This window comes from Thunnus thynnus, chromosome 20 (genome assembly GCF_963924715.1).
Source record: "Thunnus thynnus chromosome 20, fThuThy2.1, whole genome shotgun sequence".
In the NCBI taxonomy this organism is placed as follows: Eukaryota; Metazoa; Chordata; class Actinopteri; order Scombriformes; family Scombridae; genus Thunnus; species Thunnus thynnus.
This window is the reverse complement of record NC_089536.1, coordinates 22,412,085-22,427,754: the sequence shown is the minus strand read 5'-3', so window position 1 is coordinate 22,427,754 and position 15,670 is coordinate 22,412,085. Positions and strand designations below refer to the sequence as shown.

At 42.2% G+C, this 15,670-nt stretch overlaps 1 protein-coding gene across 9 annotated transcripts in view; it reads right to left on the bottom strand.

Annotated features, from left to right (window-relative positions):
- Nucleotides 1-514: 514 nt before the first annotated feature.
- Nucleotides 515-15,670, bottom strand: part of cacna1g (calcium channel, voltage-dependent, T type, alpha 1G subunit) — a 164,445-nt gene continuing 149,289 nt past the window's right edge. For 6 of the 9 annotated variants that reach the window (XM_067577235.1, XM_067577231.1, XM_067577233.1 and 3 more), the window contains 6 exons: nucleotides 15,224-15,345; nucleotides 13,659-14,081; nucleotides 11,846-11,998; nucleotides 5,867-6,074; nucleotides 5,370-5,539; nucleotides 515-2,271 (listed from right to left, as the gene is read on the bottom strand). In XM_067577235.1, coding sequence (XP_067433336.1) covers nucleotides 1,261-2,271; nucleotides 5,370-5,539; nucleotides 5,867-6,074; nucleotides 11,846-11,998; nucleotides 13,659-14,081; nucleotides 15,224-15,345 — 2,087 coding nt within the window. In that variant the 3' untranslated portion in view covers nucleotides 515-1,260. The remainder of the gene's footprint in view (nucleotides 2,272-5,369; nucleotides 5,540-5,866; nucleotides 6,075-11,845; nucleotides 11,999-13,658; nucleotides 14,082-15,223; nucleotides 15,346-15,670) is intronic. The other 3 variants (XM_067577238.1, XM_067577239.1, XM_067577234.1) reach the window with 2 other exon arrangements.

The window sequence follows — 15,670 nt, the reverse complement described above, 5'->3', positions numbered from 1 at the left end:
TCCCTCCCTCCTTCTCCCTGCTCAGATTTGCTCTGGCCAGCCCTTCACCTGCATCCTTGTGATCATGTGCAGCCCATGTATTGATTTCTCCTCCGGGACTGGAGGTAAGACTGGAGGTTTTTGATTCTGTGAGTAAGCCATAGTAATGTCTTCTAGCAGCTAATGCTAGTTTAGAGGTTCAGTATGAGAGGAGACATAGATCCTTTGTGAGTTCACATTCACGTGCACTCTCACCCCAGACTCACTTAAAAACTTGAGATGGGAATATCTCTATTCTGCTGCCAGGTTCATATTTTAAATTAAAAAAAACATCAGAAAAAAACTTATATACTATAGCTTTACTCTATGTTGTACTATGTAGTAAGGTTAGAGAGGCTGTACAATGAAAACTGTTAACATTTTACTTACCCAAGATGTCAATGAAGAGATCAGCTCTGTCTCACCAGGTCAGAAAACTGACTGCAGCCTCCTTTTCCACTCTAACAATCAAACCACCACGGTCTAATGTGTGTGCTTAAAAATCCAAGCTCAGTTTAATGACTTTTTTATATATATATTTATATATTATTCCTACAAATACATGGTTTTCAGCACTTTGAAAAAACGTTCACTTTCCTCAGTAAACCAAGAAAGCTAGAAATATCCTACAGTGAAAAAAAAGACAAAGACAAACCATTTTGACCAAAAAAAACAAAACAAAAAACAAACAAAGTCACAAAAAGACATGAAAATAACAATAGAATGAAATTAAAAAAACAACATCCTGTACAAACACTATGGCCCAATAATTTAAGAAAATAGTGTCTCTAAAACGTTCATATTGCTTTGTACCTCCATTGACCGGGCAAAGTCCACCCTGTGCAACACCAGGCGGTTCAAATGGCGACCACGGGTGACGCCAAATCCCAGGTGCTGATGTCACTCCAGAGGTGATGGGGTCAAGCTGCAGCCAGTGGCATGCAGGCGTAGCAGAAGAGAGACAGTCATGTTTGTGTTGTTGTTTGGTCTCTTCTCTTGTTGTTTTGGCAGTAACAATACAAAGACAAGGGGTGGTCACACTACTACAGTACTGCACTCCTTATGAAACCAAGGATGGTTTTACTGTTTGTTGTAGTTTTACCATTATTACTCTCTACAGCATTATTACTAGAACTATCACCATCACAGATACACAGAGTGCATCGTGTGTTTGTGTGTGTAGAGGCTTGTTGTTCGTCCAGCTGTGTGCGTGTGTGTATCTGTGTGTTTGAGTATCAGTGTTCAGTGCTCAGAGCTTGTCTTCTCAAAGGAGAAACTGGGAAGAGTCAGTAGCTTGGGGTTGGTGTTGGGGTTTGGCGAGCCACCGTCCTGTCCTGAACCTTCCCCAACACCCAAGTCAAAGGAGTCCTTTGAGTCACTGGAGGGCGCCCTCCTCCTCAGGCAGGTGTCCCGGCTGGGTAGAGGAGGGGGCTTCCCTAACCCCCCCAGCCCCATGCCCCCGAGTCCACCCAGGCCTGGGTAGAGGCCAGACTGGGGCTCCAGTCCGTCGGGGGGGTCCACAGAGATGCAGGGCGGGCTCATCTTCTTCTTGCGTCGGGGTGAGGGCAGCGAGGTCTGAGTGGAGGTCTGGCTGTGGATCTGCAGGCTGTCGGCCCGCGACACGAAGCCGGAGGAGGTGGAGGTGGTGCTGCGCTGGGGGCTGGACTCCACTGAGGAGCACACCTCCACAGAGTGGCGCCGCGGGTCGTCCAACCAGGAGTAAGGGCGTGGGCGGGGCAGGAGGGTGCTGCGGCCCTGCGTGTCAGCGCTGTGGAACCTCTTCAGCTGCCTCAAACAAGGACTCCGGCTTTCCTGGCAGCCTGCGTAGATACTGTAACCCTCGTTGCCTCCGTCGCAGCTGTCGTGCCCCGTCATCATCGTCATGTCATCACTGCCAGGTAACCCTGCGCGGGTAATGAGGGACACTTCCTGATCTGCCGAGGCCTCCTCCTGTTGGTGTGGCGTGACCGGTAAGAGTGGAGGAGGCGAGGAGGGCGAGTAGGAGGCGAGGCAGTGCTGGGTGTGCACGCTGCTGGGCCGCGAGGGTTTAGGGGAGGCGCCCGGTGTGGCGGGGACCAGGCAGAGAGCAGGTTGCTGATGATGATGGGAGCGGGGTGAGGGAGAGGTGGTGGAGGAAGAGGAGGAGGAGGAGGGGGATGGAGGGAGGCCTAGAGAGGCCACATTCACAAGTCCTTCACTGCTCTCCCCTCCATCTGAACATAGGGCCTCTTGAGAATCAGTAGACACTGCAACCTGGAAGACGGGGTATGGAGGGGAGAGGGCGGGATGAAATATTTAGGAGGGAAGGGGTGAGGAGGATGGGGGTAAATGTGCAATGAGAGGAGGGGAGGGAGAGATGGAGGAGACCCAGGGTACAGGGGATCAGAGGAGATGAGAGGGGGATACTAGTTAGTGTGAGGTGATGAGGATGAGAAGCAGTACTTTGGGTCAAAGTTCACAGTCAGGCCAGCACATTCCCAGAATCCTCTCTAGTTCTCATTGTGGGCACAAAGGGTTAAACTAACATCCTGCCACGAAATAGAAGAGAAATACAGAAGTTACACTGCATTGCTCAATGGAAGAATTAAGGATTTGTCAAGAGAACGTTGGGTAAACAACTTACTTTAGATATTATTGGAGGTTTTCTTTTTTTATGGTGTATTGCTTCTGTTAAGGTATAGCCAGTATTTTGCATTCATGTCTGATAAGAACAGTAGGTTAAGTGGCTGCACTACTTGTGCTCAAACTCCACTAAAACTCTGTTCTGATAAACTTTTTTAGCCCACATTTTACAGTGTTTGAAGGATTGTGGTTGTTATGACATAATGACATTGTTTTAGAAACACCCTTCACCTTGTTGGTATGAAATGACTCTAATTTGCTATTTTAGGCATAATCTCTGTTTTCTCTTCTGAACGCAGCCTAGGAGAGTGCACGCTGCTTTTTTTAGCAGGACTGAAGCGCTCAGCTGATTGAGTGCCGGCTGACACAATGAACTCTGAGCCAGACTACATGACCCTCTGACCCTTGACCGTTCACACAAAAGCCTGTAAACCGTCAGCAGAACAGTTCTTGGTAGATTTCGCAGCCCAATTCTGACCAGTGTTTCCTTACCTTTGTACAGATCTACAGGGTGTGAGGTCAACAGTCAGAGGGTGAACACGATACGCAACTACTGTAGGAGAGGAAGGGTTAGTAAGCACAATGGTTGCTGAAACTCATAAAATGTCCTCATGAACTCATGACTTGTTCTCACCCCTCACAGACCACAGACTGCGAAAAAGGAAATAAATAGTACTTGAATGTAATTGTGTTGAATTAGGTCAATTAAAATAAATCTGAAATCTATGGAGATGAGGACAAAAGGCATTGATAAATGTTTGGAGTAATGGGTTTCCTTGCATGAGCCTGAACGGTGTGACCACAGAGACACCTAGTGGTCACAGTCAGGCCAGACCAATCACCAGCCAAAGCAGTACAACACCAGGTAACCAATGAGAAGAATGCAAACTAGAACAATACTGGAAATCAGATCAGACAGAGATCACCCAGTCAGACGGGTTATGTATAACATCTACTGCACCCAGTAACAATTATGTACCTTTCAAACTCTAACAATACAAAAGTCACAAGTAGTCTATCACCATGGTAGTGTGTGTACAAAATGGCCAAATGCATATGGACAGCACTTGCTGTTCTTTAGCAATCCCCTGAGTTCTATAGTTTGTAGTGTAGTAAGTGCACTGTTTTGTGGGTTCATTTAACACCTACGGTATCAGGCAAAGTACATCTCCGTCTGGTTTGAATACATTCTGTCACCCAGCTACTGAAGAATTCAGTGATGCAATATTACACTTAGCTCCTGTTGCTCATAAAAGAGCAAGGTTTCCTTCAGGCAAAGCTACCTATTAGAGTTTTAGATGGGATGCTTTGTGGCTGATGGTTAGCAGTAGACAAACATCTGGGCAAATGAGTAACAAAAAGGTTTTTAAAAAAAGGAGGGGGGGCCTGTGTGTGTGTTAGTCTGTCTGTCTCTTGGAATATGAACATGAAGTCCAGTGTTTCTGAAAGGCCCAGTGGTAGTTAAAGTCTACTGTTCGTCGCTGTTTCAGAAACAGGAGTATCTGTGTTTGAGCAGTAGCTCAGGGTTGGGCGGCTTTTGGGCCCAACTGAACTGAGATCAGAGAATAACAGATACAATATGGAGAATGAGACAGCAGATCAGTTAGTAAAACGTAGGAATATCAGGAAGATGGGGAGAAAGAAGAAGGAAGAAAAGTGACACTGTTTAGATCATGCAACAAAAGCCGTAAAAGCAGTGAAAGTGTTTTACAGCTTTACAGAAAGTGAAAGCTGTAAAGCAGTGACTATCCAGGACTTTAGGGTCACTCTTATGGAAAAGAAATGTGAGATTTGGAGCACCAAGTCATACAGTTTTGAGAATAAAGTCAGAATTTTTCAACAAATAAGTCATTTTACAATTAAAATGTTTTATTATATCATTATATTATAAATACTATGTGAATAAACTCATGTCATAAGACTGCTCAGTGTGTGTCAGAGGGATTTAATCCTTTTCCAGTCAAAACACAACTTCTGTTTTGATCTCTTTGCTCTTTGGCACAGCTGTCTGTTTGGGTGGGGAGCAAAAATATGAATGGGATCAAGTATAATTATTTCAATACCCTTGTGCTTATTTGTATAACATTTATATAAATATTAACTACACCCCAAAAAAAGTTTTTTAAATAGAGAACTAGAATAAAAAAATACTAGATTTATGTCAACAGTCCAGTGCATACTGTGTGTGTTGGTGGAAGCATTTACATCAAAACATCAGGCGATGGATCATTTTGTGATGCTTCTGTGCACAAGAATGATTGTACTAAGCTATGTCATTAATAAAAATAGGAATATGCTTGGTTCAAAATAAGATTGTGCAAAGTGTGGCCAAGCATTGGATTGGATTGGAGTTAAAGGTGCCCTGTGGAACAAACAGTACTTTTTGATATTATATTATTCTCAAAATTTATCAAAATGATTTAATATATATATATATATATATATATATATATATATATATATATATATATATATATATATGAGTTTAATATGATATTCACACCAAACACAAAGATCATCTCTTTGTCTCTACTAGATAGTGTTTGGTAGGAGTAAAAACTTCTTGACCAAAAGCCCTAAATGGCACATAGCTGAGAACCGCAGACATAAAACATAGTTGTCATCACATAAAGTACAGATACAGACAGGAGGAGACTAAGAAGTGATCTTGGAGTAAAGTTAAACCTTCATGAAACGGTACAGATGCGTATATATATGTGGAGGGTCACCTGTCTGCGGAGCGTGCGGCTCAGTGTATGTCTGCGTCTGGGAGGGGGAAGTCGTGGTATACTCTCTGAGTCCGAGTGGCTGTGGGGGCTGATGGGTTTGAAGAGGTCTGTGGGGACGGTCAGCTGCTGGGAAAACTCCTCTGGTTGAGAACGCACCGAGCTGCTGGAGCCTGAGCACAAACAAGCACAGCAGTCATATGACAGGTAAATAAAAAACCCAGCTGGAGCAGGTGTGTTGATTCTCAGAGGAAATGGCCTGCATCTTCCTGTGTCAACCTGTGCAACGTGAAAGTCAAGGCCTCCCATTTCTGCCTCACCCTAATGAGATGTCAGAGATTCAGGATCAAAACAAATAAAAAAAAAGCTACAACGCTGCAACTGTGGTGTCTTATAAAAAAGAAAATAAAGTTTGCAGGTGTTGCTGTGTTATGTTGCAGGTGCTGGTTTCTACAACAAAGGAAGCTCATTTTATTGTGATGTTTATATATCTACATTACCTGATTGGGCCTTGTGGATGCCCAATATGTGCTGGGGCCCCTGTGTCTGTGCTAAAAGCTGTGCTGGAGCCGTGGCTGGTTGGCCCAAAGGCTGCAGGGGGAGGAACATGTAGCTGTCGTTGGGCAGGGAGTGTGTGCGTCCCACCGTTGGCTTCCTGACACTCAGCAGGTTGTCCTCCAGTGGCTCCCCGGGATTGAGCTGCTCCGGCTGGGGAAGGAGAGAAAGGAGTCAGTGTCCCTCTGGAGCTGGAAGGTCTGGGCCTACAGTTTAACTCAAGCATTCTCACTCTCTTTCTAACACATTCACAGCTGATATCTCTCTACCACACAATGAACAAAGAGGCAGTGGTCATCAGCATACACAGAAAACAGACGTTGGAGTTGACTGGCACAGAGCTGCCACAGATCACAGAACCAAGACCCGGCTAAAATTCAACTTTCCGAGCGCTTTCTTATTTTGAAGTATAAGACACTCTTGTGACTGCATTAATCCTCCCAGTCATGTAACTGTAGGTAAGCCTGCTCCGTGATTGTGTGTCAGCTGGGGCAGTGTCCTGCAGCCTGACCCATTACAGAACCAGTTCACATTCACCACAGAGCCACTGGAGCTCCAGCACACTTTACAGCCCCGTAGCAAAACACGTAACTCATATGACAACTCACAGAGGAGTAAAAACTACAATGCTGGAAGACAGGAGACAGTACTAACACATAAGAAGACTGAAGAGACGTGGACTCACATGTAAAGCACATAGGAAAAAGACAGAAAACCGAGGAAAGGGGAAAAAAACAGAAAGAGAGAGAGGATAGAGGTTACAGGAAAGAAAAATAAGAAAATAGACAAAGGAGAGAAAACTGCAAACTGGCAGGTGAGGAGGCGCACTATTCTACTGGACTGGAAAGTAACACACACCAGGCTGGAAAGGTGGAATGAGAAAGAGAAGAGAAAGTTCGGAGAGCACATGGTTAGATTCACCAGGGTCTTTCAATGCCACTTGTTCTCCTCTTCCTCTTCACTGCCTTCTTTTTTTTTTTGTATTTGTCCCAGCACAATCCAATTAGAAGTGATTTTGTGCAGTGTGTTGGCTGGGTTTCTCTGGCTGGAGAGAGCTTGTTTCTAAGAGGGATGATATACAGTATAAATCGATCCTACTGCATCGCTGGCCTGGATGTCCAGCATGAGCCAAGGTTACAGTGACATTCTCTGGGGCAGTCATGTGACTATGGGGAAGTAGTGTAATCATTAATGAGCCAAACTGCTTGTTAATTATACCCTGACACCCAGATGACGTTTAATTAATTTTCACTTTAGCTTGAGGATGTCCTTTCTCACAATGATAGATTAATGTATAGATTAATGCCAGTGAGGAAGCATGCATAAGTCACAATGACGACAAATACATCTGTCAGCTGGCAAGTACACAAGTATTGTGGGCAAGGCTTTATTTTATAGTCTGTAAGTTGCTAATTGTTTCCTTGAAAGTGAAGTAATCTTGTACAATTATAGATAAAGTTCTCAACTCAACTTTATTTATAAAGCACTTCACACATAGCACAGTTGATCCAAAGTGCTTTAAAGCAAGAAAAAAAATCAGAGTGATGATAAATGACAATAATAATAATAATAATAATAATAATAATAATAATAATAATAATAATAATGGAAATGGTATTCTCCATAATGTTGAGTTGCAGACTTGTCTTTAGATAAATGTTATATTTTTGCAGGTTTATCGACCCACTGTGCTCACTAAAGAAAGTTTGGTAAAGTTAGTTGGAATGAATTCATTAGAGGTGCATCAATTGAACACTGTCTCCGATGTCCCTTAGAAACATATAACATAGTCTTTTCCGGGAGCCTTCCAATGAGTGTGAAAGAAAACTGAATAGTAGGTTATCATTTGATGTATTTCTTGTATATATCATACATGTTTCAGATAGTGTTTAAGTTCAGTTTAGTGTTAGTTTGTGTTTCACACCTGTTCTAAATTCCTCTGCGCTATGTCTATTCTAAACTTAGTTCTTTGCTGTGTAAGATGAGGCAGTTGTGTGTTTAACAGTTAGTTCGTAAAGAAAGAAGGTTAGTTGAACTTTTGACTTGTGTTTCTATCCGAGGGTTGGTTGCTGACCTGTAAGGTTAGTAAACAGATGTCTTAAATTCTGTACAAGTAGTATTTAAGGGACTGGTTAAGTGCCAACTTTTCAGACAAAGAAAAGATAGCTAGGTGGTATGTATCTTTGTCTCCAGAACTATGATGCATTATACTTCTGATTGTATTATTTGATTACATTATTTCATAACCTAACAATGCTCTCTTTGTGTGTTTATTGAGTGATCAGCAATTTCCCATTACATGAATCTAAAGAAACATATCAGGTTATTTCTAAGAAATTATGGGAAAACTACAGACAAGTAAAATAAAGAATTACTGTATTTTCGGAAGCTGTGGAATAACACTTATTTGATATGATAAGAAAATTATTTTTAAGCCACTATGTATAAAATTTGAACATTCCCAGATAGCAGAATTGCTGTGGCCCAGACTCGACACTTTTGGCACTGTCATCCGGCCCACATACCGCGTGGAATGATGGCACTTGGGCGGTCTGCTCCTGTTTCCCAGATCTGGGCCACAAGCAAGCCATAGCAATGCTGTATGTCAACCAAGAACAAACCAGATAAACCAGAACTGGCCCACATCTAGAGTACACATGCCTGAGAGCAACACATCTTTACCAAAAAAGGCCCACATTTGATTCGGGATATTTGGGCCATAATTGCCATTTTCCATATGGGTCATTTTGTCGGGGCCAGAGGAAGGCCAGCAGTGCCTCATCATTGCCTGAAGTGCAATCTGGGTATGCTATCTGGGTTTCTGACAGCGCCCCCCGGTGGTTGTATAACTTTTGTTAACAAGAAAAAGCACTCGGGCACCTTTAAGCCATGTGAATAATTTGAAAGATACTATAAACACATAAGTTCTACACACAGTGGCTTTAAATAATGTTTTTTGCTGGGACAACAGGCCAAATTAGTATCCAGATGTTTTCCCTGTTAAGCTAAGCTGCATGGTGTGAGAGTAGTGGGGGGGGCAGGTGGCTTTGGAAGCGCCCTGGGAAGGAAACACTACAAGATACTGCAGAGGAGAGGAGAAGGAAGAGGAATGGAGAAAGAAAGAGAGGAACTGTCAGTACATTGCATTCCTGACTGGTTAGAAAGAGGGGGTTAAAATCGTCGGGGACCGAGTCTTCTGTCAGAGCTAGGGACCAGGATTTCTCAGAGGCCAGAGACAGAGCTTCCATCTCCGCTAGAGGGATCTAGGCAGGAAGAGACAACGCCTGGTGAGCAGAGAAATCAAACGCACACTCCGTGCAACACACAAATATAAGGACGTTACAGACAGATAAGACCTATAGCTACCAGGAAAATACATGTCTGAAACAATATATACAACAGTGGAATTATGTAGTAGAGCAAAAAAAAAGGAAAACATACAAGAAGGGAAATTTACAGGCTTTGAACTAAATGAGGACTTTTTTTTCTCACCTTGAGACACAAGCTTTTTAAAATAGATTACGATTATTGTATTGCGGGGTTTTCAAAAGCAATATTATGACAGGGTACACACACACACACACACACACACACACACACACACACACACACACAAACACAATAAAATGTACAGCCTGATGACTCTCAATAAACTGTTTAACATGATGCAAATGAGACACACTTTCAAATTCAAAGGAAAAAAACAATCAAAAGGGGAGAGGCGTCATAGATTCTTTGTAATATAGTATAAACACAGACCTGCCATTATGACACGTAACATATGTAGAGTCATTACAGAACTATGGAGCTGAATGTTAAACAGAGCACCTCTAAGCGCCTGTACAGCTAAATAAGCTGAATCCCAGAAGCTTATTTTTTGAATCCTGGAGCTCTGCTGAGTTTGGCTTCAGTCTTGGAGTGTTTAGTAGCCTTGAGCGTTTCTGGCTTCTGTAAAAGGAGCTGCTGTATATTTTGCCTTGTACCGGCTTAACAGGGAAAATGCTTTCTGACAGGCAAATGGGTCGTCTGTGCAGAGAAGGGCAGGGAATGAAACTTAATGGAAAACATTTTTGCTAACGTATCAGAATGAGGGAGGTGGCCTATGGCATCTAATAATGACATCTCGAGCCCATTTAAAGCTTTTAGAAGATGAGGTTTTGCACTGCTAATGTAATCGGTCCAAATTTGCCTTCAAATGAGGGAAAGAGGCACCCAGATGCATTATTCAGTGACTGTGATCCATAGCTTATTGATTGAGCCATTACACTGCAGACTCGGGTGTAAGAGTGTGCTCTGCTTGCTTCAGGAATGCCTGAGGTTGGTTTACGATCACTTTGATGCGACTGATGGCAAAGTGGCAAAGTAGGTATACACATATACACACATGCAGACATGACACACCCACATACAGGCGCACAAGCACAGACTCAAAGCTGTGTGGAGGAGACAGAGCAGACTCTAAAGCATTGTCACTGAGGCTGCTGAACCAGACCAAAGACCTGCCAAGCATGAATGAGTCTGAGTGAAGACGTGAGTGAGGGAATGAGATCATGGCTGAAGCGGGTTATGACGCACTGCACTGTGGTGGGCAACAGTGCTGGTTGGAAAGGGAAAAATATTCAATGTGGAGGACTGCCAGTACAAAAATGGTAATGACTGCAGGGCTGCACAATATTTAGCAAACATCACATTGCATGCTTTTTTTTTTTAAACCAAATTATTGAAATTAAGTTCTGCTGACAGTATGTCCTCATTTTCCTGCATAACTCTTAATACTTTATAGGCCAGAAATTCTGTGGACCACAAAACTTATCCATCTTCAGGAAATTTAGTCTAGAACTGAGTCATAAATTTTTATTCTCATTCAAAGAAATTGTAAAATCTGCCAATAAGGTGAGATAATATCACCTGCTTTCAATAAAAATCAATTCAATCAGGAGTCATCCAAGTTCATCTCCATACTTGCAGAGTAATCGACTTTATTTATAGGGTCAGTTCACCCAAATTACAAAAGAAGAAAAAACAGCTTCCTTAAGACAAAGTCCTGTCTACTGACCACAACTTATCACAGATTGTATGTCTATGAGATGTGACTAGGTCATTCAAAGTGTAATTTGCCCTTTGGTTTTAGATTTTTTTAGAGGCCTGAAGAGGTAAGACCACAGCATTTCACAAGAAAAAAGCAAATGTTTTGAGCAGCAGAATTTTGTCTTTACCTGTTCACTCTCTATCACTCCAATAATCATCTCATGACACCCTTGTGGGATCCCTCTCATTTAGGAACCGTTGCTCTGGAGGTATCTATCCAGATAGTTTTGGATTCATTTGTCCTGGTTTTGAGGTATCTGCCTGAGATTTCTTCCTCCATCCCAATACAATACAAGGTGAACGGTATCCCTTTTGTGCTGCTCACAGCATTGAAAAATGACATTTAAAACACTCAACTACAAAATTAGTCTTCCCACTGATCCTCTGGATAATCCATTGAACACGTTGTGGAAAGTCTGTAAATGTCATTCAATAATAACATTCAATGCGGTGAGCACCATAAACAACATTCCATTCACCTCCATTGTATGAAAGGTGTGTTAAACCTGGACAAATAAAACTTAAAAAGTACCTGCATGGCTGAATACCACTAGGTGAGAAAATATTTTTTGTAATTTGAGTGAACTAACCCTTTAAAAGCATTATCACTTGTTTTGAGTAAATCCTTGTATGGAATCACATTGAAAACAGGTAATACAACTGTTGTTTGCATTGTGTAAAGGAAAACAAGACTCTTTTTGTTGTTTTTTTTAATAATTAACTGATGCATTTAATTTTGTTTTCATGCAGCCCTACATAATGGAGAGAAATAAGACCCACTGGATGTATGAAATGGAGGACATGAGTCATCAGTGGTGTTACGGTTGGTTATTGACCTTCTTGTCGGTGCTGTGCTTGCTGGGCCTGGGGGGCAGTGCGTAGTAGTGGCAGATAGAGCCGGACAGGTTGTCCATCAAACTCAACTCCCCCTCCATTGAGCCCTGGATGACCAGGGAGACTGAGTCAAACATCGCTCTCCGCTGGACAAACTTGAATAATGCAGAGAGAAAAGACAGGGAGAGGGGCAGCAGAAGTTGTAAAAAAAAGTAAATGACAGACAAAAAGGGAACGACAGAAATCCAAACAGAGATACATGAATAAATGTGGAGAAAAAGAATGGATCACACAGAAAGGGAGGGAGAAGAAAAGACAGTCGATCAGGTAGAAACAAACAGATATAAAAACAGAAACAAGACAGAAGAAACATATCCATGAAGGAGAACTAGAAGGTCATTTAATGAAGAAACATCTACTTGAGATAATCTCATGTGATGCATTTTTCCTTGTCTCTAGACATGTTTGGACACAATCTATATTTTGAGATACTTAATATACTTGTGAAAATATGTAACCTTTATTGGAAAAAAGTGGAATTATATCATTCATTTGGAGACTGCCTTTGATGTAACATTGTCCTAAACTACCTGTAAAGACTATCTTTGCAACAACAATTACAACCTCCTCCTGTGAACCACTGTCAACTCACATGTTACAGTGTTACCATTCAAATCCACAAGGGGGCATTACAACACTGCAGTAGAACTGGTCTCCCACAGGCCTAGAGAAGAGATTGGGGTTTAACCACACATGTTTTGGGAGAGTGGCGGAGGAAGACAGATAACATCTTAGAGAGGGAACATAACGATAGCGAGACCTCTATTTCCTATCCCAAAAAGTTCCCCGCTGTCTGGAAATAGCTGTTAAAGTGAACAACAAGGCCCTGTGGTCCAGCTTTCCCATGGCACTGTGACCTATCTATGACTGGCATGTCCTCTACAGGGACCAGCCACAGACACACACAGACACACAGACACACACACACACACTGTAAACTACCCTGTTATAGGTCAGCATCGTTTGCACAAAATAATAAATTCTGTACATTTTCTGAATAAATTATTGTCTTTGACATAAACTGTAGCAAGCTAATCTCTTTTAAACATACAGTCTGCATAATAACAGTAACGTCTATGTGTTCATATGTGGTAGAGTAATAAATTCAACATGGAAAACAGCATTTTAATGCATCTTGACCAACGACCTCATATCAAAGGGTACACTTACAATTATGATCCTATTTTTGGATACAGCACACAGAAATGCATCCACTTATATTTTGAAATGCTGCCAGCTGTGTAGTGAATATGTCCACATATGGCCATATCTGCAATAGTTTGTTTATGTATGGGCTACAGTTCTTACATGAAGACAGTAGAGTGCAGACAATACTCCCAAGGAATTCATTATGTCTTATACCATCCAGCATGCTAAGTGCCCCTCAGCATGGGCCGGAGAATTAACTAATGGTTTGAACCAGAGTCACAACTAATGACCAGAGATGTAGCGGTCATCTGACTGGCCTCACAGCCTGGTCCCCAGCAGGAAGTGATCTCAGAGCATCTGTTATGTCATGCAGGGAGCTGCCTGGACCACAGAAAACCTAACAATCTGATCTAGATGTTATCTAAATATCTGTCACCTCTACTAGTGAACAGTGATGTCAAGCTTACCAATACATAGATTAAGACAACGGCGTGTTTTTAGAGTTCATTTAAAAATGGCTAATGAGTGAACCATGCAGAAAAATGGCATAATATGTATCCACACACATACACATAACATACAAGCGACACAAAAAGGATTCCTCACCTCCAGCGGGGGGTCCAGGCATGAAGGGGGGTCTGCTCTGATGTTTACAGAGTCTCTGGTTATATCAGCAGTGGGTGAGTCCATAGGACCGTCCCTTTCCTGCTCCCTGTCCCCTCCTCCGGTGGACCTCCAGGGGGAGCCCCCAGAACTCGACCTGTCCATGCCCAATGCCAGAGGGTTGAGCTGGGGCGACCTTGTTGCCATGTCTCCCCCGTCATTCTGTAGCTCCAGCTCCAACTCAGCCTCCAGCTCCGCCTCTTCCTTGGCCTCCTTGTTGCTCTCCTCCAGGTGCTTCATCAGGACGGCGATGACAACGTTGACCAGGACAAATTGAGCCGTCAAGACGAAGGAGACAAAGTAGATGGGAGAGACCACAGTGTTGTAGCAGGTGCTGGTGTCATGGGCGCAGTCTCTTAATGTGTCCTGGAAGAGGCATAAAACATGAAATTAGCATAGCTTAAAGCTGATATACTAATATTAATCAATGTTTTTGTTAGAAATTGATCATGACAAACTTACAGAGAAATATCATCCAACCCTGTAGTTCCCCTCAGCTCTACAGTGTTTTAGTGTCTTTCAGCTCAAAGTTTTGGTTTTACAGCCTGCAACTTTATCGATCTTGTTCACTCTCACCACTTTCATCAGCTTTGTTTTCAGCCATAAAGCTCTGACAAACTCACTGTACACTACCTGTCCAGTATCAGACGACAGACAGAAAAAGTTAGCGACTAGCTGGTGAACATAGTGGAGCATTCAGCAGCTTAAGAGCCAGATTTTTCCAGATATTTTGATGGAGACAAAAACAAAGCTAAATATCGGACTTACAATTGTCAGGTGGACACAAACACGACTCCAAATTAATGCTTATCTTTCTCTGTGTTAATAGGCAACTATTTGCTAATGCGTTTAGCATGTCAACTTAAAAAGGTGATATATCTATGTTGTGTTGAGCTTGTTGTGCTGCCCCCAAGCAATAGAAAAAGCAATTAAAGCGGATTAGAAAGACAAATTTAACAGTTGCCTTATCCAGACATTGATATTGTATGATTCTGCAAAAACCCTTAATTACATTCAATGATGAGAATTTTAAATGTTTAGTGCCAATCTTTTCTTCTTCTTTTTTTTAAACTTACGTAGTCCTACAATATGTAACTACAACCACAGCATGGTTAAGGTTAGGGAAAGATAATGGGCACGGTCATATAAATAGGGCTTTATTAAATACAGACAATCATAAACATTTTTGATTAATTTGAAAAGGAAGAAAATTTCCTTGAAAATAACTGATAACCTACCTGCTATCTTAATTGTCCTACAGCTAAAATGCCAACACCTCCGCTACTCTTTAATGCCAACTACTATTGGGCCTTTGGTGAATAAGGGAGGGACAACACTGATACTCCATGTAGTCATCTGCAACAAAGCCATCCCAGGAGATGACACACCAACACATCACCAGTAAATCTCTTGTATTCCTGCTTAATGTATTTTCAAGTATGTCAGGATTAATCTAAGGAGAGTGTGTATGTCTGCGTTCAAGATTCTAAGTGCAGTGTTAGTTTCACCTTCATTATGCCATTCCAGTTGTCTCCAGTGGAAACTCTGAAGAGCAGCAGAAATGCCATCCCAAAGTTTTTGAATGTAGCATAGCGGCCCAGACCCTCACATGGGTGGCGCTCGTCACAAACTGAGAAGACAAGGAAGAGGGAGGGGACGAAGACGGACAGCAATAGCCAGACGGCAAAAGAGAGACATTAAGATAAGAGATTGAGACTTTTAAGTTGTCACAGCATAGGACTTTGCAATGAAATCATAATAACAATAATACAATTTCATTACTCTGAAAGCTAGGAGCCACAATTAGAGGGATCAATATGGTATTTGAACAAAGGATTCTAGAAAGCAATTAACATCAGATAGATTAAACCCACAGAGGGGAGGATTAAACACTCTGTGCATGCCTGCGCCTAAGCAGTATCAACAAATGTGAATCTTTATGGTCTGGTTTGCCT